The sequence below is a fragment of the Myotis daubentonii genome, chromosome 2 (genome assembly GCF_963259705.1).
Source record: "Myotis daubentonii chromosome 2, mMyoDau2.1, whole genome shotgun sequence".
NCBI lineage: Eukaryota > Metazoa > Chordata > Mammalia > Chiroptera > Vespertilionidae > Myotis > Myotis daubentonii.
Genome location: NC_081841.1, coordinates 62,702,902 through 62,726,350, shown reverse-complemented (window position 1 = coordinate 62,726,350; position 23,449 = coordinate 62,702,902). Strand labels below are relative to the sequence as shown.

Below are 23,449 nucleotides of genomic sequence, written 5' to 3'. Positions count from 1 at the left end.
ATATTGTGGGATTTAAAATTTTACCCAACGTTTTTTTTTTGTTTTTTTGTTTTTTTTTTTTTTTGAGGCTAAAATCTGTAATCTTAGTTTGACATGAATTCAAATACTACATTCTTAACCCACTGGGAAAAAGACATAATACAGGGCTGTCTGGCTATATGGATCAGCCAAACATATCAAAAATATTACAGCCCCCTCCCCCCCAGACTGAGGACACCTATAATTAAATTAATAAGTGTTTCCCAAAGTGGCAGGGTGGTGCTCCCACCATATGTGGGAACTGCCTTCAGCAGTGGAAGATTTTGAAATCAGACAGCGGGATTTGAAAATGTACCTTTATGTACCAAGGAATTTGTACAGAAAGTGAAAATTTTAAAAAATATATATCACAAATATGAAATATTATTTCTGTATGGGAAGCAGTTTAAAAATACCAGTAAGTGGCCTGGCTAGTCCACCTCCCTGAGAAATTGAGGTAAAATCCTTAAATTCAACATAATATTATGCAGTCTTAAATCGAACACTACCTTTTGTTCACAAGACTGCTCTTCTCTTCTAAAGTTCACAAAAATTGCACACTGCATTTTAACTTGTTTGGGGTTTTTTTTTTCCTCTTGTGGCAGTTTCAGGGACATGTTTGTTCCCTTTTCTCTGCTCCTTGGTGGGAAATCACTGAACAGAAATTTACCAAAATGTATATTTTTTTATCCAATGTGACAAAGCCTCACCCAAAGAGGTCGCAAATAAATAACAAATATCAGGGGAATTTCCAAGGAAAGCTAATGTGGTGGCTGGCATGGGAACCTGAGGCTTTACTGCATTTCAGCTTCTCCTGTATGTGGTCAATGTTCGAGACTCGGAACCCTGAGCTGCTGACAAGGGAGGCTGCTCTGCTCTGCTCTACACATCGTATCAGAATGAGAATTTGGAACAGGAAAACCATCTGGCTCCAAGTTTACTCTGCAACCAAGGTTTCAGAATTTCAAGGGCTCTCTGCCCAGCCGGGGCCCGGGGAAATGGGAGTGGGAGAGAAAGCAGCCCTGTCTCCTCGCCACGACGCCCCTCCCTCTGCATTCTCCGCCTGGCTTCCGTGCAGAGGAAGGAAGGGGCAGGTGTACCCAGATCATTATAACTGGAGAGCGTTAATAACCAAGAGCCATCACTAAAGAGCTAGGCATTTTCATGGATTACGCCTAATCCTCCACACCAACCCTGGAATTTTGCAGATGCGGAAACCGAGGCCAAAGTAAGAGATGAGTAACTTGACCCAAATTAGGAAATGGAAAAGTCTGACTGGATTCTAGGTCTGCCTGACACAAAAGAGTATGGTTTTGCTAATCATACTGGGCTAATGAACAGTGTAGTAGGACTTATGTGACAGCCAATTGTGATCAGCAGTAAGTTACCGCTGGTCACAGGGAAGGAGCCTGGGGGTGGAAGGAAAGAGTTCCCAACAAGGAAACAGACATGAACCTTAAACACCTGCTCGCTAGGCCCAGTGCTGTCCTCGCCACCCACCCAGGGCCCCTCCTGGCCCCCTGGACACACACGCCGGGGATGATCACTGCCAGTCTTAACCCAGGACACACCCTCATATGCTTTCCTATACTTGATGACAAAGCCTTATGCAAGATTATATGGTACTTCATTTCTTACCTATCTTAAGTAGATTCTTACCTCAATTTCCAAAATGAAATAAATGCAAAGAGAAAGGTTCTGAGATATACAGAGTGAGGATGCCACCTCACTCTACAGAAAATGATGGCTTGTCCCATGACTTGTTCAGCGGGATAGACATGCACTTACCTCTCTCAAATGAATTTTTAATGTCATTGACTTCCACCTGGGAACCGGACACTCTGAAAATCCCCTGATGCTGAAGACCTAAAGAGAACAGAAGGGGAACAGAGTGAAAGATCCCCTATCTCCTCTAGGTCCCCCCTTTCGCACGAATTAAATATTCAATGGAAAGACACATTTACTGAAATATTCCCAGTGATTATTTTTAAAAATAAGAATTCTGTAGTCCCTGGCTTACCATAGAGATTGATGAACCGAATACAACTTTCCACAATGAGGGGGATAATCTGTCCCGAGTCCTGCGTAGAGGTAGAAACCAGTTAACAGCCCAGGAGAGGCATAAGTCACATATCATAATAACGCTCACGGTTTAACTACAAGGAGTGCACGGCATTGATCATCTGAAAGGTGATCATTTCGAAATACGCCCTACCCCCCGCAAATAGTACACAAGGGCCAAAATTAAAATTAAATTTAACCAGAGGTATGTTTCAGTTCTGGAGCAAACCAAATAAAATACCTTTAAAGCAACCCCGCTTCAACTTGACTCTTGCTGTGCATCTCTTTTACTTGCAGTTAGGCTCACATAGCAAAATGAGTATATGAATCACTCACTGTTTAAAAGGCTATTTATAAAGTTAATCTAATGGACTTAAAAAGAATGGTGTAAACTAATCAGCAAGGACAACCTTTCAGCATTCCGGGATCCTCGCTGGGACATCCTGAGAGGCTCACATATTCCCAGAGGCACGATATGACAATTGCTTTACAGGTGCTTATCATGGGCAATGTATTTATTTAGTTTGCACCAGAACTTACTCATCCTGATTGATTTTTCACTGATACTTTTTCATGATTTAAGGATTTTAAAAAAATGACACAAAGGCACATCCCAGTAGATCTCATTTTCGTAAGAAGGAATATTTTGTGGCCATTTCCCCCCACATCTCTACTGAACAAATGTGAGTATTAGAAATGTTTTAAAACATGGCGAGGATGACAAGTGAGATGAAGGAGCTGCAAGGTCACAGTTAAATGTGTACCAACGCCACACACTCCATGTCGTTACAGAAGGTTACCGGCTAGGGAGTTGTTTTTCATGTACTTTAGACTCTGCTCTTTCAGAAATTAGATCTTAAAGGAAACATGGAGGTTCGAAATGATTAGCTGACATTAGGTACTAATTCATGAGGAATTTTATTATGAAACACAAGAAGAATTTGGCTGTCTTAATATATTAGAACAATTCAGAATCCACTAACCTTTCCAATTAAGTCACAGGGGAAGGATTCGGAATAATGTGGTCCAGCAATTTAAACTGGTTACTATTCCTAGAATGGGTAATGCCCAGCTTGAGGAACAGTTTTATTTTAGGTTTTAAGACAATCTGTATAAACCAGCTATGGTTCAATGACTTCTGGAGCTTATATTAAGTTTCTCTAAGAGTTCATTTGTTTTAGGAATGTAAACTTCATTAATTTCTTAAAGAAGGTCCTTAAGAATGGAAACTCTTTTTGGTGTGGACTAGTTGACGCAAGAATGACAACATAACTATATCAAAACCTACGGAGTATGTGAGGGGATTTTTCTTTAAGATAAAAGTGTGTTTTAGAGGAAGAAACCTTCATATGAACAATACATGTAACATTGTAAAAGAGCAACAAATATCTAAATGTAAGCGATAATAGGAGAATATTAGTTGCATCTCTGCTGAACTGAGTGTTAAAACAAAAAGAAAAACAAAGAATAAAAGGTTATTAAAAGGAAAATGTTTGCACTAAAATTGTTCCAAGCAAAAATGTCTTATTACTTAAAACATATTTTTTTGTGGTTACATTTACTCAAGTACTTGCTATTCTTTTAGCTATTATCAGTACTTCCTTCAAGTATAATGAATTTTGGAGTAAAAATATAACGTGTGTTTTAACTTCATGGATGCCAGCTGCTTTGGCGGAATACTGTACAAGAAGTGAGCTGTGTTCCACCTACCATCAAAGGAATCCCTTTGTTTCTCAGTTTTCCCAGGGGACAAAGAGGAGAAATGGTTTTGCTCTTGTTGTCTCACAGTGATACTGTGGGGACCTCCACTGATGGAGCACTTTTCAGAAGTGCAGAGATCCCTGGATGTGCTGTGTCACTGCTGTTCCCAAAGATTCTTTAGTGTGCCATCTGGGACAGGGAAGGGCTCGCATAGGGAATTTCCCATGATAACCAGTTTACTCCTTCTTTAGTACCTATCTTCCATTTCCTTTAACTGTTATTAATGAAAAATCTTTAAAATGCCCTAGCTGGTTTGGCTTAGTGCAGTGATGGCGAACCTATGACATTTTTTTTGGTTGATTTTTCTTTTCTAAATGGCATTTAAATATATAAAATAAATATCAAAAATATAAATCTTTGTTTTACTATGGTTGCAAATATCAAAAAATTTCTATATGTGACATGGCACCAGAGTTAAGTTAGGGTTTTTCAAAATAATGACATGCTGAGCTCAAAAGGTTCGCCATCACTGGCTTAGTGGATAGAGCGTCGGCCTGCAGACTGAAGGGTCCCAGGTTGGATTCTGGCCAAGGGCACATGCCCGGATTGTGGGCTCAATCCCCAGTAGGGGGGCATGCAGGGTACAGCCAACCTATGATTCTCTCTCTCATCATGTTTCTATCTCTCCCTCTCCCTCTCCCTTCCTCTCTGAAATCATCAATAAAGATATATTTAAAAAAGAATGTAATCTTATAAAAAAATATAGTATGTGCTTTTCTTTCATCTTAAGCAGTCGTTCTCACACTGTGCTGTCAGAAGTAACAGAATCACCCACTTGCTTTCCTGAGCTTCCCTGCATCCTCTCTCTCCGCCAGGCCATTCGGCTGCCATCTCAGTGCTCCCATTGGATTGGTCCTTCTCTCCAGCTAATTTACCCCTGCTTATAAGAAGCCTTGGGCTGAGAAACCGGATAATCAAATCTGACAATAATTTTATATTAAATTAGAGCCAATAAGGCTCTTCTGGGTTTAAGGCTATGGCAGTGTATTTGTGATGGCTGTTTAGGTGTCCTGTGGCCTTTCACTTAATTGCATGGTTAGGGCTCATGCTTAAGGCCATGCATGCACGTATCTGTCTGTCCGTACATGAGTCTCATGTGTGCGCAAATGTTTAAAAGTCACTGGTGTGCATATTCAATAAAAGATTTGCCTTTGAAGAAGGTAAGATATCTGTAACATATTATTAAGGGAGATTATCGAGGATGTAGTTTCCTATATAAGTTTAGTCTTCAGAAACATTGCAGTTGGTGTTGTAAAATGTTAGCCACGGAAGACAAAGTTATTTTCTCTTTTGTCTATTTCACATGGGGGTCCATAATCCGGGGCTAAGTGTGCATATGGTATTTAATATTGACTCTCCTTTTCATAAAAGCCCATGGACTCAAATTTGGTCCATTTGCCAAAATACACAACATAAAAACGATGAGTTTATCCAGTTTTACCAGAGAAGACTATTCTTCTTAAATTAGTGTCTGACTTCTGCAACGCCTTTCTAAGCAAAGCCTCTGTAGAAGCCTGTCTAATTTCCAGCTGCAAACATTTTTCTTTTAAAGACCTTAAAAAACCCAATTAGAGCCAAGCATGACGATGATTGGGAAATGACACCAAGAGCGAAAGAGGCTGCGCCCTCACTTCCCTCTAGCACTATACCTGGTGTCTCGCGTGCGAGTTTCTTCGTCCTCGGCTAGAAGCATTACCAGAAATACAGGATGAAAAAGAAGACAGAGTAAACACAGCAGAGATACAAGATACAGACCACAGGGTCTTACAATTTATCCAATATAATGAATTCCTCAAGTCACGGGAAATAAGAACTCTTGCTGAGCTGCACAGCTACCCTGACAAGGGACTTGTATATTTTGTGCCACCTTATTTGCACGAGTAAAAACAAAACATTTTATCAGGTAGCTCTTTTCCTTTTTGTACAAATTATGGTCTTTTTTTTTAAAAAAAAAAAATAAAGAGGGCTTTCTCTTTTTGCCAGCATAATAACACCCACATTTATTTCCTCTTCTGAAGGCACTCAAACCAAATATTCTTTTCTCTCTGACTTCAGGAAATATTATATTGATTTTCTGGGAAAGCAAAGAGCCCCAGGACAGACTTGGACATAATGACCTGCCTCCTTTTATGAGAGGCTGAGACCATTATAGTAAGAAGCATGGAGATCAGCCACCCAGATGGCTGGTGCCAGTACCTTGACGAATGTTTCCAAATCCCCATTAAACAACTTAGCATTATACTGTGAGCGGGGTCTGGACTTCCTGTGTTTCTGGGGCTTAGGGGGGACATTTGGAGGCCTAAGGGAAGGGAATATAATTACTGAGCATGGCAGAAATCAAACAACAGACGAAACACCCATAGGTCACATCAAAATTACCAAACACAGGAATCCCGCGTTCCTTCGCCACCCTCACCCTCAGGGAAGAGTCCTCCCCCTTTCCTATGTATTTACTTTTATTTTTGCATCACAAACCATACAAGCTATTCGTCCAGACCACTCTTTTCTCGCGTGTGGCAGTCCACATTTGTTTACTGGTTTGTTTAAAAATGATAAGCACCGCCCTGGCTGGTGTGGCTCGGTTGGTTGGCGTGTCCTCCCGTACACTTGAAAGGGTGAGGGCTCCATTCCCAGTCAAGGCACATACACAGGTTTCGGGTTCGATCCCTGATCAGGGTGCGTGCGGGAGGCAACTGAGGGATGTTTCTCTCTCACAATGTATTTTTCCCCCCTTTCTCTCCCCTTCTCCCTGCCTTTCTCTCTAAAATCAATAATAAATTAGAAAAAGATAAGCATCACTAAATGGAACTGAGAACTATTTGGCCGAGTGTTACAAACCAAGGTTTGTGATTTGTGTTATTTAGTTTACAAGTCACACAGAGCATACGACAGGTCATAAAAATTAGGGCTCTGATAGATCCCAATATGAGAAATGAAAGATCCTATTTTTAGTTACAACATAATGCTTCAATGCAAATAACATCATATCTGTTCAATATCCCTCAGCTGTTAATGGGATTTGATTTTATGCAAAAGTAGCTGTTAATGGATCACGAGTGAAAAGATGGAGTTGGGTCTCAATGCTATTTCTTGGGAAAGGGTGTACACACTCATGTGTATCGTTATTTCTTTAAGGCTACACTGCCTCACCACCTAAATATGTGTAGAGTATTGGGATGTACCAGTCCTTTCTGTTCTGGACTCCCTCCATCTCCAGTCTGTGTGCTCTGGTGGATAAGCCTGTCTCTCTGGCGTGTGCACACCGTGCAATCTGTACCCTCTTTAGAAACCTTGTAGCATCTTGCTCTGTCATGGGCGAGGGAACCTTTTCTGTCCTCTCCCTTTAGAGAAAAGAGGCCCAGGATTATCAGACTCAACTTCTACAACTGTGCTGAATGAAATACACGACTCAAGAGTCCCTAGACCTGTCTCTGTGGACACTCCAATGTAAACTTTTTAGGTGGAAGGATCTCCATCACACCTGGAAGTCAGGCAAAGCCCTTCATTAAGCGGCAAACTCTCTAGGGAGAATTTGAGCTCATTAAAGTTTAGGAAGGCCGGTTTGGAAAGAAAATCCTGGGGAATTTACGTGGAGGCCCACCCAGCTTCATAAGATATCACCACTGCCATCAACAGCAGTAACCTGAGCCCCACGGTGCTTGAGAGGTGAAAGGGGCAAACAGGGAAACTCATAGCAGGCAGCATGTAATAATCTGCCGCAGCTGAAACGTCTGAAATCTCTTTTATACACTGAATCCTGTGCCGTCCACAGAGGAAAGGATCTGGTAGATTTAAAAAGAAGGTGCCCACCAAAGAGTTTAACCACATGAGCTTCATTTTATCCACTCCTTTCATTATTTTGGGAGTGTTTTAAAATGCAGACTTTATTTCTATTGAGGTTTGATGAGCCCAACAGATCAGAAGACAACTGCGATTGAAAAGACGGTTTCTACTGCTCCCAGTTCTCAGAGGAGGGGCAGCCCACCTGGGGGCACCTGGGCTGGTCAGGAGACAAGGGAGCCAGGGAGAATGTGGGCAGGAGCCTTTGTTGTGGTTCCCGTGGGAGGGAACAGCCAAGGCAGGTAAACAGGTTTCGGGTGGGCTAGTCTGAATAACCTGGGTGGGCCACGGGCCTGGGAACTGTCCCTGGTTGTCTGGTTCCTGGCCTTTGGGTGAGTGGGAGGGAGAATAGTGGCCCTGATGTCAAAGCTCCATGAAGGAAGTAGCTGCGGGCACGGCTCTGGATTGGTTGGTTTGTATGCAAACGGCACGCTTGCAAGCAAGCCCTTTACTATCTCCAGGAATTGGCTGACCCTCAGAGGGGCAGTCCCTTCAGTGTCAGCATGACTCTAAGACATCAAAGCATCAAACAAAAACTAGAAGGCATGGTTATTACAAAGCCCAACAGAACTTCACATCTGATGATATCTGGAGCAGCTGACCAAGCTAAGATGATATGAACACAGGCTCGTTTTGTTTGGTCACTGATTCATGGGACAAGCAAACTTGTAGCTGGAGCTAAAGCCCCCAGTGGCACCGGACAACTGTTCCTGCACGACCTGGAGATGCAGAGCAACCCGCTGCTGGGGCTACTACAGGGATGTCTTTTGAGTTTTCTACCAAACGCCTGAAAACCGCCTCTCCCAACAGTCCTAAAGTGAGGCAAATGTGGAGATACTAACGCCGTGAAAGCAACTTGAATGAAAACAAGCTGCCTGAGGGCTTATCAAAGCCACTTCCCAGGGCCCAGGGCTTATCAGGCAGACTGCTCAAAGCCAGGGCCATTCAACATGGTCTGACTCGTTCTGGGTGTGTGCTTGCCACACACCTTCCCAGTAACCTGGCTGCCTCTGTAGGCTGCCCACGTGGAGGGGGGAAGGTGCCCGTCAGAGGGATCTCAGTATCGAGTCCATTCAGCAAGCACAGTTCTCACTGAAAATTACTATGTTTGCATTCCTTCCTTTTTGAAAAAAAATTTCTTGAAGTGCCTTACATTAATTAAAATTTAGAAACAACGGGTAAAAGAGTTGATAGTGCAAAGAGATACTATATGTAAAAAAAGCTCCATAAGCCGCATATTACTATGTAGAGGTACTATTCCTCTTTGTCACTGATATGGGAAAGAAACACCTCAGTATTTTTGTCAAGTTTTGACAAGTCAGTAGCTGTATCTTCGGAATTGGTTCACCAAAAAGTAAGAGGGTTTCCTTTTGAATAAATGACCCAGCGGGAACATTATAGAGCCTTGAACATTGACTGGCCAATGACTGCAACAGGCACACCGGTGTCCTGACTGCCTCGCACCTCCAAGAGAACTCAGCTTCAAAGTGTCACCTTGCTGTGTCAATCAGAATGATCTCTGGCTGTTGTGCAAATGTGAACACAGACATATAAAAGTTGCCGTAAACGTTCCCCAACTCCAATCAGAATCAGCTTCCGAAAAGGCTTTTCTTTCTCAGCACTAGTTTCAAAATCCTTTCATGAATTGAAAAAAAAAAGAACGGAAAGGAAATATGGTTATAGGCATTAAAAGTTAAATCTTTCACGTGAACCTAAAAGGGGTAGAGAGCTCAAGTCCTCAGAGTATTGAACATAGCTCTGATTTTTGTCCAACGTGAGGGAAAGCAGGCACAGGATGCAACTAATCAGACTTCCTAGTTGCTAACACAGTAGATATGCACATAGTGTGGCTTGTTAATTAAATTATCAACAGTCTTCTCGGACTTTTTCTAGAAACTTGTAAGTGTTCTGATTAGATAAAACAAACCCATTCAATTGAGGTCGTTTTTCTGAGTCTGCTCATTAAAGAGCTTTACGGTTCCTTTGGGAAATCCTCGGGTCCGCCAGAGCAAATCCTGTTTTGTGAGAACCTCAAACATTTCACATTACTGTGTTTTGTCAAGCCCAAACTATCTTCCACGGTCATTAACAGAGTATGTTCATTCTTGCATTTAAACGGCTGCTTCTTGTTAAAGGAAAAAGTGAGTGAGACACAACATGGGTTATGATAGAAAGTTTTCCTACCTTGTAGTCATATACTCAGCTCTATGACCTGCAGGGAAAAAAAACAAAACCAAAGAAAGTAAATGGAATGGAATCCGTGGAACGCATTTGGTAATGTTTTGTATCATCTGTCCACTATTTTAAAATTCTGAGTTTATAATAACTTACACAATTTATGGCAGAAAACATGAGGGTTGCAAATAGTGATCGGCAAATAATACAAAGTAAATATTTCATAAAATCTATACATAAAATTTAATAAATTCTATAGGTTGGAGAAACATGTTTTTCTTGGCAATTTGAGGCAGGGCTTTTAATTTACTTAAATAAGAAGTGACTGCTTGATCTTAACTATAAGTTCAAGGATGAAATACAAATAAAACATATCCCAGAATGCTGGTTATTCCCTCTGGCTTGACTGTCACCTCATTGGGGGGGGGGGGGGGAAGTAGGGGTTACACAGGATTGGGAGAACTCAATTTCCTTTAGATTACATTGGTGTTCTTTCTATAATATGAAATCGGGGAGAGGCATTGCATTTTCTAATCAGAAATGACATTTGCAGATATCAAAGTAGAAGGACATTAAATTACGCTACATTCCACCAACTTGTAAGCTAAAAGTCCTCTGTTATTTAAAATGTGAGGTTCTTCTCATACATTCAAACTTCTTGACTTGTTTTAAGTAACAGCTCTCTCTATTTGTGGTGTTCCTACAAACTGTGCTAATTTCAAGTCTGAATGTGTCTGTGGTTGCTGTCTGCTCTTTCTTACATTTAGGGTGGAGCCGTGGAAAGGGGTGTGGGAAAGTGAACCATTCAACTGGTTTTGTTTGCAAAATGATGATATGGCCCTCAAACAGCTTGAAGATACAGCTTGGCAGAGAATGGTCATGTTGTTGTAGCACAAACAGGTGAGCCAGTGACTCAGACTTGTAGGGCAGGGCCAATAAAACAACAGTAGACAAAGCTGGCTTATTGGGAATGGTAAGTGAATACTCTCAGGCTGCGAAAGAGACTTTTACTCTATTATCTGCTTTTCAATAACTAAGTAATACAAAGTTTTCCATGAATATCTATTTACTAAACAGGAAGCAACATTTAATATCAGAAAATACCTTTTCAATACAGATCCAGGCCACTGTTGGTAGATTCAGGGTTTAGCCATGATTTGGAGGGGTAGGTGAAGGGTAAGGAAAAGAATTCGATTTTCCCCTGCTACCATTTAACGTAAGTCCCTTCCTTTTCTGGCCTTCTGCTACTTTTTGGGGAGAAGAAAAAAAAGAACTCTAGAATAATTTAAAGCTCTTTGTAAGTGGGAGAAGGTCTATCAGGAAGTGGGCATGGCAGACAGTGAGCCGAGTGTGGCATGTGGTACCTATGGGATATCCTTCAGCACGAAGCTGGCTGTACAGAGTTAGAGTTCAGAGAACAGCCAGGGCTGGTGACACATTTGAGAGTCACTGCCATTTCTGTTGTGCTGGGGCTATGGACCTGGCCGAGATCACCCAGGGTGAGTCATTAGGATGAGGAAAGGGTTGAGGAACTATCTGGCTTGTGTTGTATTGTATTCTGTCATGTTGCATATTTTATTATAACATAAAGGGATGATATAAACTACCTAGTAACAACAATAAAGACAGCAATGATATCTACACATTTATTTTGGTGCTGTTGGAAGCACTTTCTATGTATTAATTCAGAACTTTCAAAACAATGTTATTGAGTAGGTACTAGTATTATTATTCTTATTTTACATAAGAGACTGGACATAGAGAAGGCAAGAGACTTGCCTAAGGTCATGCTGTGAGTATGTGATGGGTCTGGCACTAGGGTCCAGGTTTGTTTTAATTCTAGACCTGAGCTCCCAAGTAACATATTGTAACAAATTGTAAGTCTTCCCCCCCCGCCCCCCGCCATCAAATACTTAGTAAGACCCCAGAAGAAAGGTATGGATTATGCCTTACACCTCCATCTGCTCCATATGGCTAAATATGAACTACCGAAGGTTTGATAAATTTAACAAAATGATGAAATAAGTTTAATAAATACTTTGCTATTTTTGTTAAAATATCCCAACCAAACGTTCTCTTCAGTTGGAAAAAGATCATATATAAAATGGCTTAAGATCATTTTGCTCCATCCATCCATGGTTAATAGTATGAGATAAAAAATTAAAAACCTGTGAAAGATGCATTTTGATTAATGAACCATGAGCAAGCTTTGCAAGGACTAGCCTCCATAGAATAACCGCCACCACCACATCCATTTTCTTCGGCAAATAGTACAGAGTGTGTCTCAACTGATGAATGAGGTTTTATTTTTTAATCAGTATCATCATTAATAGATCAATAACACACAAGCTTAGAAGAACCTGCTTCCCAGAGAAGTGTGAAAGCTTCCAGTGGTCAGAAGATTCGATTTCAATCATTTCCTTTGGAAGGTTACTTAATTATTAAAAAGAACAGACAACTCATTCCCCCTTTACCCTAATACATGCCATTTGGAGGGGAAAAAAATGACCCAGGATTATCTTGTTCTTGATATGAACACCCAATTTGCCCACTCTTACATTTTCACTTGAGAATTAGGAAGTAAATTATTTTTAAATGTATTTTTTCTCCACAGAATATCAGGGAAAACTAAAATACAGTTTGATGGCCATTTGATATTTAAAAAAACCAATTAAATAAAATATTTAACATGTGCACAACTCAAACAAAACGAAGGTCCCTAATGAATGACTGATCAGGACTCCTGCCATTATTTCTCAGTTCCTTTTCTTCTTTAATATCAATTACTTCAGGGCTTTTCTAAAAATCAATTGCTTACAATAATCTTTTCTTTTGAAAGTATATTTGTACTCCTGCTTAAAGACAGGAGTCTTAAGGCAGTGTGAAGATAACCTATGTGATTCCTTTGTCAGAAATCTCACGCCCGATGCTTGAAATAATATAACATGGAACTCAGCTTCCAGTCAGACTTTCTGTGCTTTGCAAGCACTGCACTGATACTCACATCCCCTTAATTCCAAGCGTTGCAGACTAAGAAGCCAATGTGAACACGAAGGCTCATTACTAAAAAGGAAAAAGGTTTCTGTGTTCACTGACTGGGCTCAACTGAACTTCTCCAATTTGAAAACAAATGATATTACAAAAGGATGTTACGGGTTGCTGAAGGATGAAGAAGATGATGACGACTTTGGTCTTAACAGCTCATGATGTTTCTTTCTAACTCGATAGTTTTCAAAGATTTGGAATTCTGAATTTTGATGGTGCCACTTTAAGAGCCTAATGTAGTTGCTCCGAAATGTTGTAAATCAAAGGATGAATTCGGCCACTGGTAGCCTGCCAAAAGTGAGCAGCAAGACAGGCCAAACACATGGCTGCAGTTATAGTTTCGGCCGTGTACGATCAACTGCTAAATCCTGGGTTAGGCTCTATTTGTTTTTACGACGAAGGCAGTTTCTGGAGCAGTGGGGCCGGTATAATTCAGAGATATGATTTCTATATAAAAAGTCAGGGCTGTCCCCAAGCACACCGTCTGATCCTGTGCTACTAACTTAACTTAGCCAAACCTAGCCTTGGGTTCCTTCATAAGGGCTTGTGGTTGAATTATCTCACTGTGGGACAGGCGCCACAAACTCTCCTACTGTCCTTTGGTGTAAGCCTATTAACACGAACAGGGCTCGCATGGAAAGCCAGCAGGCTCACAATGGTCAGCTAAAAGGTGGGGCGTGCTCTTCATGCTTAGTTTTCTCCGGGCCAAGCTGCCAGTGTCAGCCCCAGGCAGTGGCCAACAACTGGGGTGCTGCCAAGCCTCCACGTGGGGCAGGCCCGGAAGCAGAGAGGTCTGCCACCGGCGGGCAGAGGCCAGTGTGCCTGCTGCCACTGAGTGGGAAGCGTCCAGTGTCACATGCAGAATAAATCTCGTCCGGCAAGGCCTGGGACACCTGTCACAGCTTGTGTCGCTGGGACATTGGAAATGACTGAAAGGAATTCCAAAGTAAAGAAATCCTGGCTTAGAGTTCACAAGGTACACAGCTCTGGAGCGTGGATTCAGCAAATTGGCTAAAATACAGCCCTAGCTAATAATAGCATGTAAAAGAATATTAACCGGTGGGGCTCTCTCTCCCAGAACATAAGGGAATCTGTGTAGAATGAGTTCCATAAAAGTTTCAGAATGAGATCCCAAGCGTATTAACACACATGTCTGCATGCGGTGCCAAGAATGAATTCACCCACTGCTTAATTCCGTCCAGCTCGCAATTTCTAAGGTGGTATCCAGTCCGCCAGGGAAGGACTCTGTGCCTAAATATTCATCTACACATATGATAACCTATGCTTTGGGTCTGGCAGCTGATCTTCGGGCACCAGTGAAATATCAGGCAGTTGTAGAAGATGGAGGGGAAAAGAAGGCTGATACTGTGAAGGGAAAAAGAGGAAAAACTGGGACATAACTGCTAAGGTAGAACAATTCAAAGGATAAGAAGGTCTTGTTTTTTAAAAGCTGAAACCTCAGTTACAGAAGAGCTGAAAGACTAGTACAGGGAACATTCATGTGCCCTTCACTTGGATTTCCCAATTGTTAACATTTTGTCACATTGGCCTTATTGAGCTTTCTCTCTCTCTCTCTCTCTCTCTCACTCTCTCTCTCTCTCTCTCTCTCTTTTCCTGAGCCATTTGGAAAGTAAGTCGCAAACATTATGACACTGAGCAAGCATTTCTTAAGAATAAGGTTCTTGTCCTTCATCACCATACCACCATATATAAGAAAATTAATATTAATTCAATAATATCGTCTAACAGTCTATATTTAAATTTCCCAAGTTGTCTTGAAAATGCCTTTTATAACTTTTGCTTTTGGATTCAGAGTCAAATGAAAGTTCATACATTGTGTTTGGTTATTTTTTTAAGACACTTTTTAGTAGTATAAATGTTAATTTTTTCCAAGTGAAATTGGCCTTTTAGCTTAGAGTCTGGCATCCTCACTGTAATACAAGGAGCCGTAGGTCATGATGACCTTTTTCTGTGTACCAATTCCCTGAGGATAATAGGTCCTTTGGGGAAAACAAGGAAATAAGGTGATAGAAAAACTTCTTTATGGGTAAGGAAGTTTCTAGAATGGTAGGAGGCAAGAATTTACATCAAACAGGAGTAATCTGTTTTTGTCCTGAGTTTCTCCCATAACCCAGTCCCCTCATTTCCCACTTCCATACATATTCTCTTTCACTTTTTATAACTTCTAGCAGGATCGAGTATGAATAAAAGATAATTAAAGTTACAGACTATGAGGCACTTAAGACAGAGACTTTGCTTATATTAATTTTCCCTTTTAAATTTCCTGAAGATAGAAAAACAGCCAACATTTATATAGCCCCCTTTGCCTATAATCCTTATGCCTGCTCACTTTTCTCATTTGAAATTTATAGTGTCCAGTAAAATAGGCAGCTCAGAACAATGACTGACACAGAGAAAGCCTTATAAGTGGTAACTATTGTGTTTTTTGCTATTATCAGATAGAACAATACATTTAGTTAGGTTATTTCTTCACTAAAACCAATGCCTACAGAAAGAAAAAGTCACCTGAACTGGTTTTACTGGTTTCTAGAGTCGAAAAAGGCATTCAATGGGACAAAAATATTGGCCCAATAAAACAAATGGGCGGGGCTGGAGGGGTGGGAAAGTCCAAGAAGGGAGGAAGTGCCGTGGGTGGAGGGAGGGGCGAGGGGGGGGGTCTCAGGTGGGGGCCGATGCAGCCCCTTCCGACTTCTCTACAGTTAGGAGCAGTGTGCTCTGCGGATCCTCCCTCGGGAGCTCAGCGGTGGCTATTCAGCCCTCCCTAGATTTCCCTGTTCTTCCTCAAGGTAAGCGCCAAGCTCATAAAGAAAACAGTTCCAGGGAGAACTTGGTAATTCCAGAAACAGACAAAGCCAAATCTAAACAAACGGTGTCCTCTGCTTCTTAAAGCACAAATCCCCCATCCACACACTTCACGGGATACATACAGGACACAATATATAATCCACGTCACCTTCCCATCTACTTCATACAACTGACCTTCTCCGAGGGTCCTCTGCAACAAGTCATGCTTGGCTTGAAGTTTGGTGATGAGATTACTACCTTCCAAATATTCTCTGAGTTTCTGCAAAAGGAAAGAGTCATTTTTAACTTTAAAAAGATTTTCAAGCCCTCGCCAGTTTGGCTCAGTGGATAGAGCATCGACCTGCAGACTAAAGGGTCCCGGGTTTGATTCCAGTCAAGGGCATGTACCTTGGTTGCAGACTTCTCCCCGGTTGGGGCGAGTGCAGGAGGCAACCAATCGATGTGTTTCTCTCACATCGATGTTTCCCTCTCTTTCCGTCTTCCACCACTCTCCCTAAAAATCAATGGAAAAATATCCTCCGGTGAAGATTAACAACAACAACAAAAAAATTCAAGCCCAGCTGATGTGGCTCAGTGGTTGAACCAGGAGGTCATGGTTTGATTCCCGGTCAAGGACACATGCCTATGTTGCAGGCTTGATCCCAAGTGTGAGGTGTGCAGGAGGCAGCCAATTAATGGTTCTCATCATTGATGTTTCTATCTCTTTCTCCCGCTCTGAAATCCATAAAAATATATTAAAAATATATTCCATGTCAAGGGACATCCCATAGGCTACCTAGAATCCAGCTGCTTTTATCGTGTAGATCCTAGACCCCTGCTACTCAAAGTGTGGTCTGATGGGAGCCTGTTTGAGGTGCAGACCCTCAGGTCCCTCTCTCCCCAGACCTATCAAACCCAGAACCTACATTTTAATAAGTTCTCCTGGTGATATGTGTTTCCATCAAAGTTTAAAAGTTCTATTTTAGTGCCGTCCTCTTTAAATGTGTCTGTATATCAGAATTACCTGAGGAGCTTTGAAAAAGTACTAACTCCTAAACCCTATTCCAGATGGACTGAATCAGAAACCCTGAAGGTAGACAGGGGCCCTTCTTATATAATAAAAGGCTAATGTGCAAATTGTTCCCTCGGGAGTTTGATCGCTTGCTATGACATGTGCTGACCATCAGGGGGCACCACGGAACGTGACAGGCAACCAGCTGCAGCGGCAGTGGGGCGCTGAGGGAGCAAGGGAAGGAGGAAGTGGAGAGGCCGGGAGGTGGGGAGGAGGGGAACCAGGGTACCTGATTGGCCCTGATTGGCAGCCAGGTCTAGGGACCCTACCCATGCACGAATTTCGTGCACAGGGCCTCTAGTATTTTAATAAAGGACCTAGGTGATTCTGATGGAACTCCAGAAGCAGTGTTTGGGGACCCCAGAGCTGAGCTCCAAGGGTGGCCGGGGAAGCAATAGATGGGTGGGAAATGTCCGGCCCAAGGACTGTATTAGGCCTGCGAAATTATTGGGTCTGGTCCTGCAAAGGCATTAGGGCTGAGTTAATTAAATGTTTGACCAAATGTAGCAGGCTAATTTTTAAGTTGATAATTTTGTATGGCCCACGAATGATGTTATAAATATCCAAATGGCCCTTGGCAGAAAAAAGGTTCCCCATCCCTGTAACAGACGCACCATGAAGTAGAACTGCTCGGTCTCCTGCTGGTTCGCTCTTCTCTTGGCGATGCTGGGCTTGCTCAGGTAGGTCTCAGAGACGGTGGACTTCACAGACTCCGTGGAGCGGCTGTGCTGGAAGCATTCAGAAACGTCATAGTCTTCGATGGTGACCATATCTTGTATGGTCTGCAAGGTGGCTTCGGTCGTTTTCTTGACCTGGGAACAGGAACGTATTTTTCACATTAGTACATAATTGCGTGAATCCCACAAACACGCAGTGAGAATCCATTCTGTCAGCAGAGATGAGGACGCAGGACCTACACCAAGAGGTTCAGAGTCTATTAGGGGAGTCAGGTAAACAATACCTCATATCACCAATGTAAAGGAAAGGCTTTCTTCAAAATTATCCTGAGAACATCACTTTATGTGTGAGTCCTTATAAATCTCACGTATCACTGGGTGTTCACTCAATTACATTTATTTTTTTCCTCTCTTTATTGATTAAGGTATTACATATGTGTCCTTATCCCAACATTCCCCCCCCCCCCATGCCTTCACCCCCCTGGTGTCTGTGTCCATTGGTTATGCTCATATGCATGCATAAAAGTCCTTTGGTTGATCTCTCCCCCTTACCCCCACCTTCCCCTACCTTCCCTCTGAGGTTTGACATCCTGCTCGATGCTTCTCTGTTTCTGGTTCTGTTTTTGTTCATCAGTTTATGTTGTTCATTATATTCCACAAATGAATGAGATCATGTGATATTTATCTTTCTTTGACTGGCTTATTTCGCTTAGCATAATGCTCTCCAGGTCCATCCATGCTATTGCAAATGGTAAGAATTCCTTATTTTTTTACTGCAGCATAGTATTCCATTGTGTCAATGTACCACAGTTTTTTAATCCACTCATCTGCTGATAGGCACTAAGGCTGTTTCCAAATCTTAGCTATGGTAAATTGTGCTGCTATGAACATAGGGGTAAATATATCCTTTCTGATTGTGGTTTCTGTTTTCTTGGGATATATTCCTAGAAGTACGATCACTGGGTCAAATGTGAGTTCCATTTTTAGTTTTTTGTCAATTACATTTATTAAAAATAATCTTTTTAATTGAAGTAAAACTACATATAGAAAAATGCACAGCCCGGCCAGATGGCTCAGTGGTTGAGAGTCAACTTATAAACCAGGAGGTCATGATTCAATTCCTGATCAGGGCACATGGCAGGGTTGCAGGCTCAATCCCCAGTAGGGAGTGTGTAGGACGTAGCTGATCAGTGATTCCCTTTCATCATTGATGTTCCTCTCTCTCCCTTCTTCTCCGAAATCCTATATAATAAAAGCCCAGCGACCATAATGGTATAACGACCAGAATGACTGCTCGACCAGTTGCTATGAGGTGCATGGACCACCTCTTGGTCCCTCCCCAACCCCCGCCCTGCAGGCTCTGATCACCAGATGGTGAACAGGGAACCAGGGTGGGTGGCAGCAGAGCGGTACTGTGGACTGGCGAGAGGGTGGAAGATGGCCCTGATTGCAGGCTAGGCCTAGGGACCCTACCTGTGCACGATTTTGTGTGCTGGACCTCTAGTCAATAATAAAAATATATTTTAAAAAATGCACAGACTGTAAGTATATGGTTTGATGAATATCACAAAATAAACACTTATATGACCACCACTCAGATCAAGAAATAGAGTACATTATGAATATTTTTGTGCTTCTCCCAACCATCACACACCCTTTTGTCCTCTCCAAAGGTATCCACTATCTTGATTTCTAATATCAGATATCAGTATTTCTCTTTTTGCACTTCAAATAAATGGAATCCTACAGAATTTATGATTTTTATCTTGCTTCTTTTGTTCAACTTTATGTAGTAAGATTTATTCATTTCTTGTGAGTATAGTATTTCATTGCTGAATACTCACTATAAGAATACACCATAATTCATCCCTTTTACTGTTGACAGATGACTTACTTCTAGTTTTGGGCCATTACGAATAATACTGCTATAAATACGTTTTTGTTGGACCATACATCATGAGTAAAATTGCTTAGAGGGTATGCCAGACTGTTTTCCAAAATTATTGTTCTAACTTGTATTCCCACCAGCAAAGTGGGAGACTTCCTGTTTCTCCACATCCTCAAGAGTCGGTATTGCCTGCTTCTAAACTTTAAACCACTGTGTTGGTTGCATAGTGGTATCTCATTGTGGTTTTAACATGCATTTCTCTGGTGCCTGACATTGAGCATATTATATCTTTAAGGCAATTTGGATTTCCTCTCTCGAAAACACTTTGTTCAAATCTCTTGTTCAATTTTCTGCAGGTTATGAGTATTTTTCTTACTTATTTGTAAATCGATATGAGTCTTATTAGTTATATGTGTTGTAAATATCTTTTACTACACTGTGCTTTGGCTTTTCACTCTTTTTATAGTGCCCCAATGAGTGGGCTCTTATTTCAATACTAGAGGCCTGATGCATGAAATTTGTGCAAGAGTAGGCCTTCCCTCCCCCGGCTGCCGGCACTGCCTTCCCTCTGGCACCCGGGACCTGGGCTTCCCTTGCAGCCCCGGCTTTTATCCGGAAGGTCGTCCGGAAGGACGTCCGGTCTAATCAGCATATTATGCTTTGTTATAGATAATCAATTCACCAATCCTTCCCTTTATGATTCATGTGTTTTGTGTCCTTATTTAAAGAATATTTTTCCTATCTCATGGCCATAAAGATACTGTTCTATGTTAGCTTCCAGGAGCTTTTAAACTTATCTTCCACATTTATCTTCCACAGTTAGGTTGTACTCTATCTACTTTTGCTTATCAATGTTTAACGCAAATTAATAGCTTTATCCTTTTCCCCAATGTACAGAGTTTAGAACACCTATCTCCTGAATTATATGCTATTTTTTGTAATGTAGTATAAGAGGATATATGTAAAATTTGTATGTATTTAAATGGAAAATATTAGTTGTCATGTATGGTCAGTGCTCATTTGGCTTCACCCATATATTTTATATTCTTTGAACCCTACTCCCTATATTTTTAAGAAATGCATTCCTTTAGAAATTCATTCCAGCATTCTGGTGGTGAACTCTGTTTTTGTTGATGTGAAAATATCTTTTATTTCACCTTCATTTATGAAAGGTATTTTTCCTAGTTGGCAGTTATTTATTTTCAATACATCAAACATATCACTGTACTTTCTTGTGGCTTCTGTGTTCCTGATGAATGAGAAGCTTGCTGTCAGTCTATCACTATTTTGAATAAACTTTGCTTTTTTTCCCCTCCAGCTGCTTTTACTAGTGCCATCATGTCTCTATGTAAGGATTTAAAAAATATATTGTACCTGGAATTTTGGGGGGCTTCTTTAATTGTGTGATGTTTTTCATAATCTCTGATAAAATTTCAGCCTTTATCTTTGCAAATATTTTCTCTGATTTCTTTTTTATCATTTTTCATTCTGAGTATTTAATTAGTATGTAAACATCACTGTATTCTCCATACTGCTTATCTTTCTCTTCATATTTTCTACCTTTTGTTTTTCCATACTGTATTTTATTTTCTACTGATTTGTCTTCCACTTTGATAATTTATTCTTCAGCTGTGTCTAATCTGCTGTTAAAACCATCCTCTGATTTATTAATTTGGGTTACTGTTTTCTCAGTTTTAGAATTTCTAAGTGTTTCATTTCCAAATGTGTTACTTCACTGTTTATAGGTTATAGTTCCCTGCTGAAATCTAAGCTTAGTTTTCATCTACATTCTACTTGAACAGAGTAAGCAGCTCTTTTATAGTTTGTTTCTAAAAATCCCAATATTTGGAGTTTCTACAGTTTGTATACAGTTATGTCTCTATTGTCTGATATGTCTGGCAATTATGTTTTCTTATCTCCTCATGTGCCTAGTTATTTTTGCTGGACATTTTTTCTGGGTTATTTGAAATCTAGGGTGAGATTATCAACCTCCAGAAAGAATATTTATTTTTTCAAACCATTAGGGGCACTAATATTTAAGAAACACTGGATTTTATTTTTGATAAAATGATTTGATGTTCTTCTTTTTGTGAACATATAGTTAGTTCCCTGTGTCAGGGGCTTCAGGTTTGGCCATGTATCATGTGAGGCAAGTGAGATGTGAAGAAATCAGCTGAGTGACGCAATCTATCATTATAGGAAGTAGACATATAAACACCATTTAAACAAAACAATATTGTAAGTAGTTACTTTAAAGGGGTCAATGGGGGGGAAAGCATACATATATAATACTTTCAACCATAAAGATTTTTTTAAAACAGTTCCTGGAGTTGACATCAGCAAGATGGCAAAATCGGAGGTCCCCCGTTCATATCTTTCCACAAGAACAATTTGGCAGCCATCCATGGACAAAAGTGCATTTGTGCGAGCTCTTGCAAAACCTTGGTGGAGCCCAAGTCTGAGAAGGGCTGATGTGAGAAAGTAGGCCTGTGCCCAGATGGTAGGCTTGCCAACAGTAATCCTGGCTACAGACCCAGAAACAGACCTGTACTCCTGTGAACACAGCTAACATTTTATTTGGCCTTGGTCCACCAGCATCATCCACCAAGGAACCCAGGAGGAGTCACACCACCTGTGCCTTAGGTAAGAGGCCTGCTGACCTTGACATAGATCTAGTCCTTTTTAGCTCTGGTCAGGGAGCTGTCCTACTCTGCGCAGGGACTTGCCAAAAGGCACAGTTGTCCATGCTCCTGGAAGCAGACCTGTTGACTGGTCCAACAGCAGATCTTGAAGTGGCTCTGTAACTCAGCTCTATGCCCCCGCAGCCTCAGACCAGGAGTAGTCCTGCCCACTGAGGGGCCCAATGGGGGACATGGCCATCCATGGCTCCAGAAGAAGGTCCGCCAACCTCATTCTGACTGGAGATCTTGAAGTAGCTCTTTAGCTTGGCTCCAGACAAGCTCAGCTACAATCCAGAAGCAGTTCAGCTTGACAAGGTACCAGGTGGGAGGCACTTCCGTCTGTAATCTGCAGGCAGGCCCGCCAACTTAAGTCCAATTGTGGATAATGAAGTGGCTCTGTAACTTGGTTTCAATACCTCTTAGCAATGATCTATGAGGCCTGCCTGGGGACCCAACAAAAGATTAGCCCATTCGTACACCAAGAGGCAGGCCCACCACCCTTAGTCCAACTTTGGATCTTGAAGCAGCCCTGTAACCTGGATCCAAACCTTCTCAGCAGTGGTCCAGGAGCAGTCTTGCCCACCCAGGGCCCTGGAGGGAGGCAGACCCATCTGTGCCCCTGGAGACAGGCCTGCAGACCTTGGTCCTGGCTGTGGACCCAAGTGGACCCATGACAGTTCCAGCTGTGTTCAGCTGTGGTCTGAGGCTAGTTCTGCCCACAGGGACATGTCCAGTGGCCTGGCAGGTGCCATACCTATTCGAGAACCTGGTAATAGACCTGCTGTCTGTGGACCAACTGTGGACCCTGATGCAGACTCTTGTCCCAGCACCAGACTAACTAAGGAAAGTCTTGGAGTACCATCTGCCCAGGGGCCAGACAGGCTCCATGCCCACCCGAGCCCTTGGTAACAGGCCCACTTACTATAGACCCTACTGTGGACCCAGCAGCTGCCATGTAATTCCTTGTTATTGTCAACAACACTGTTTTTCTTCTCATCTCAATTCTTCCTCAGAAGCAAGAGCATTCCGATTAAATTTGGAATTGTCAGGAAAAATAAAAGATGAGACAGAAAGCAGCAGACACGGTGGCTGGGACTACATATTATCCCACAGGATACTCTTCATGAAGAATAACACTAGCTTCTGACACACAAGCCATGTTAATAAGTCACAAGGGGGAAGATAATGAGGCAAATATGAAACAGATAATACGAGGCTTGTAATGACTCCCCATTAGCAGCAGGAAAAACTCAGTTGGGTCTAGTGGAAGGAGAGGCCAAAAAATGTGGAAAGGAATGACAAAAGAGCCAAAGAATGTACTGCAGTGGAGGCGTGCCCAGGTGGCACGGACTCTGAGATAATAGTCAAAACCAAAGATGAGGGAGAGGTGACTTCTGTGGACTTGCTCTCTTGACCCCCCCCCGCC

At 41.8% G+C, this 23,449-nt stretch overlaps 1 protein-coding gene across 3 annotated transcripts in view; it reads right to left on the bottom strand.

Moving 5' to 3' along the window:
* SRGAP1 (SLIT-ROBO Rho GTPase activating protein 1) overlaps nucleotides 1–23,449 on the bottom strand; it is a 272,029-nt gene that overhangs the window by 40,867 nt on the left and 207,713 nt on the right. For 2 of the 3 annotated variants that reach the window (XM_059683487.1, XM_059683489.1), the window contains exons 9-14: nucleotides 17,392–17,589; nucleotides 15,901–15,985; nucleotides 9,865–9,892; nucleotides 6,037–6,139; nucleotides 2,039–2,099; nucleotides 1,807–1,884 (exon numbers count right to left, since the gene is read on the bottom strand). In XM_059683487.1, coding sequence (XP_059539470.1) covers nucleotides 1,807–1,884; nucleotides 2,039–2,099; nucleotides 6,037–6,139; nucleotides 9,865–9,892; nucleotides 15,901–15,985; nucleotides 17,392–17,589 — 553 coding nt within the window. Of the gene's footprint in view, nucleotides 1–1,806; nucleotides 1,885–2,038; nucleotides 2,100–5,489; nucleotides 5,524–6,036; nucleotides 6,140–9,864; nucleotides 9,893–15,900; nucleotides 15,986–17,391; nucleotides 17,590–23,449 lie in introns of all 3 variants that reach the window. The other variant, XM_059683488.1, reaches the window with a different exon arrangement.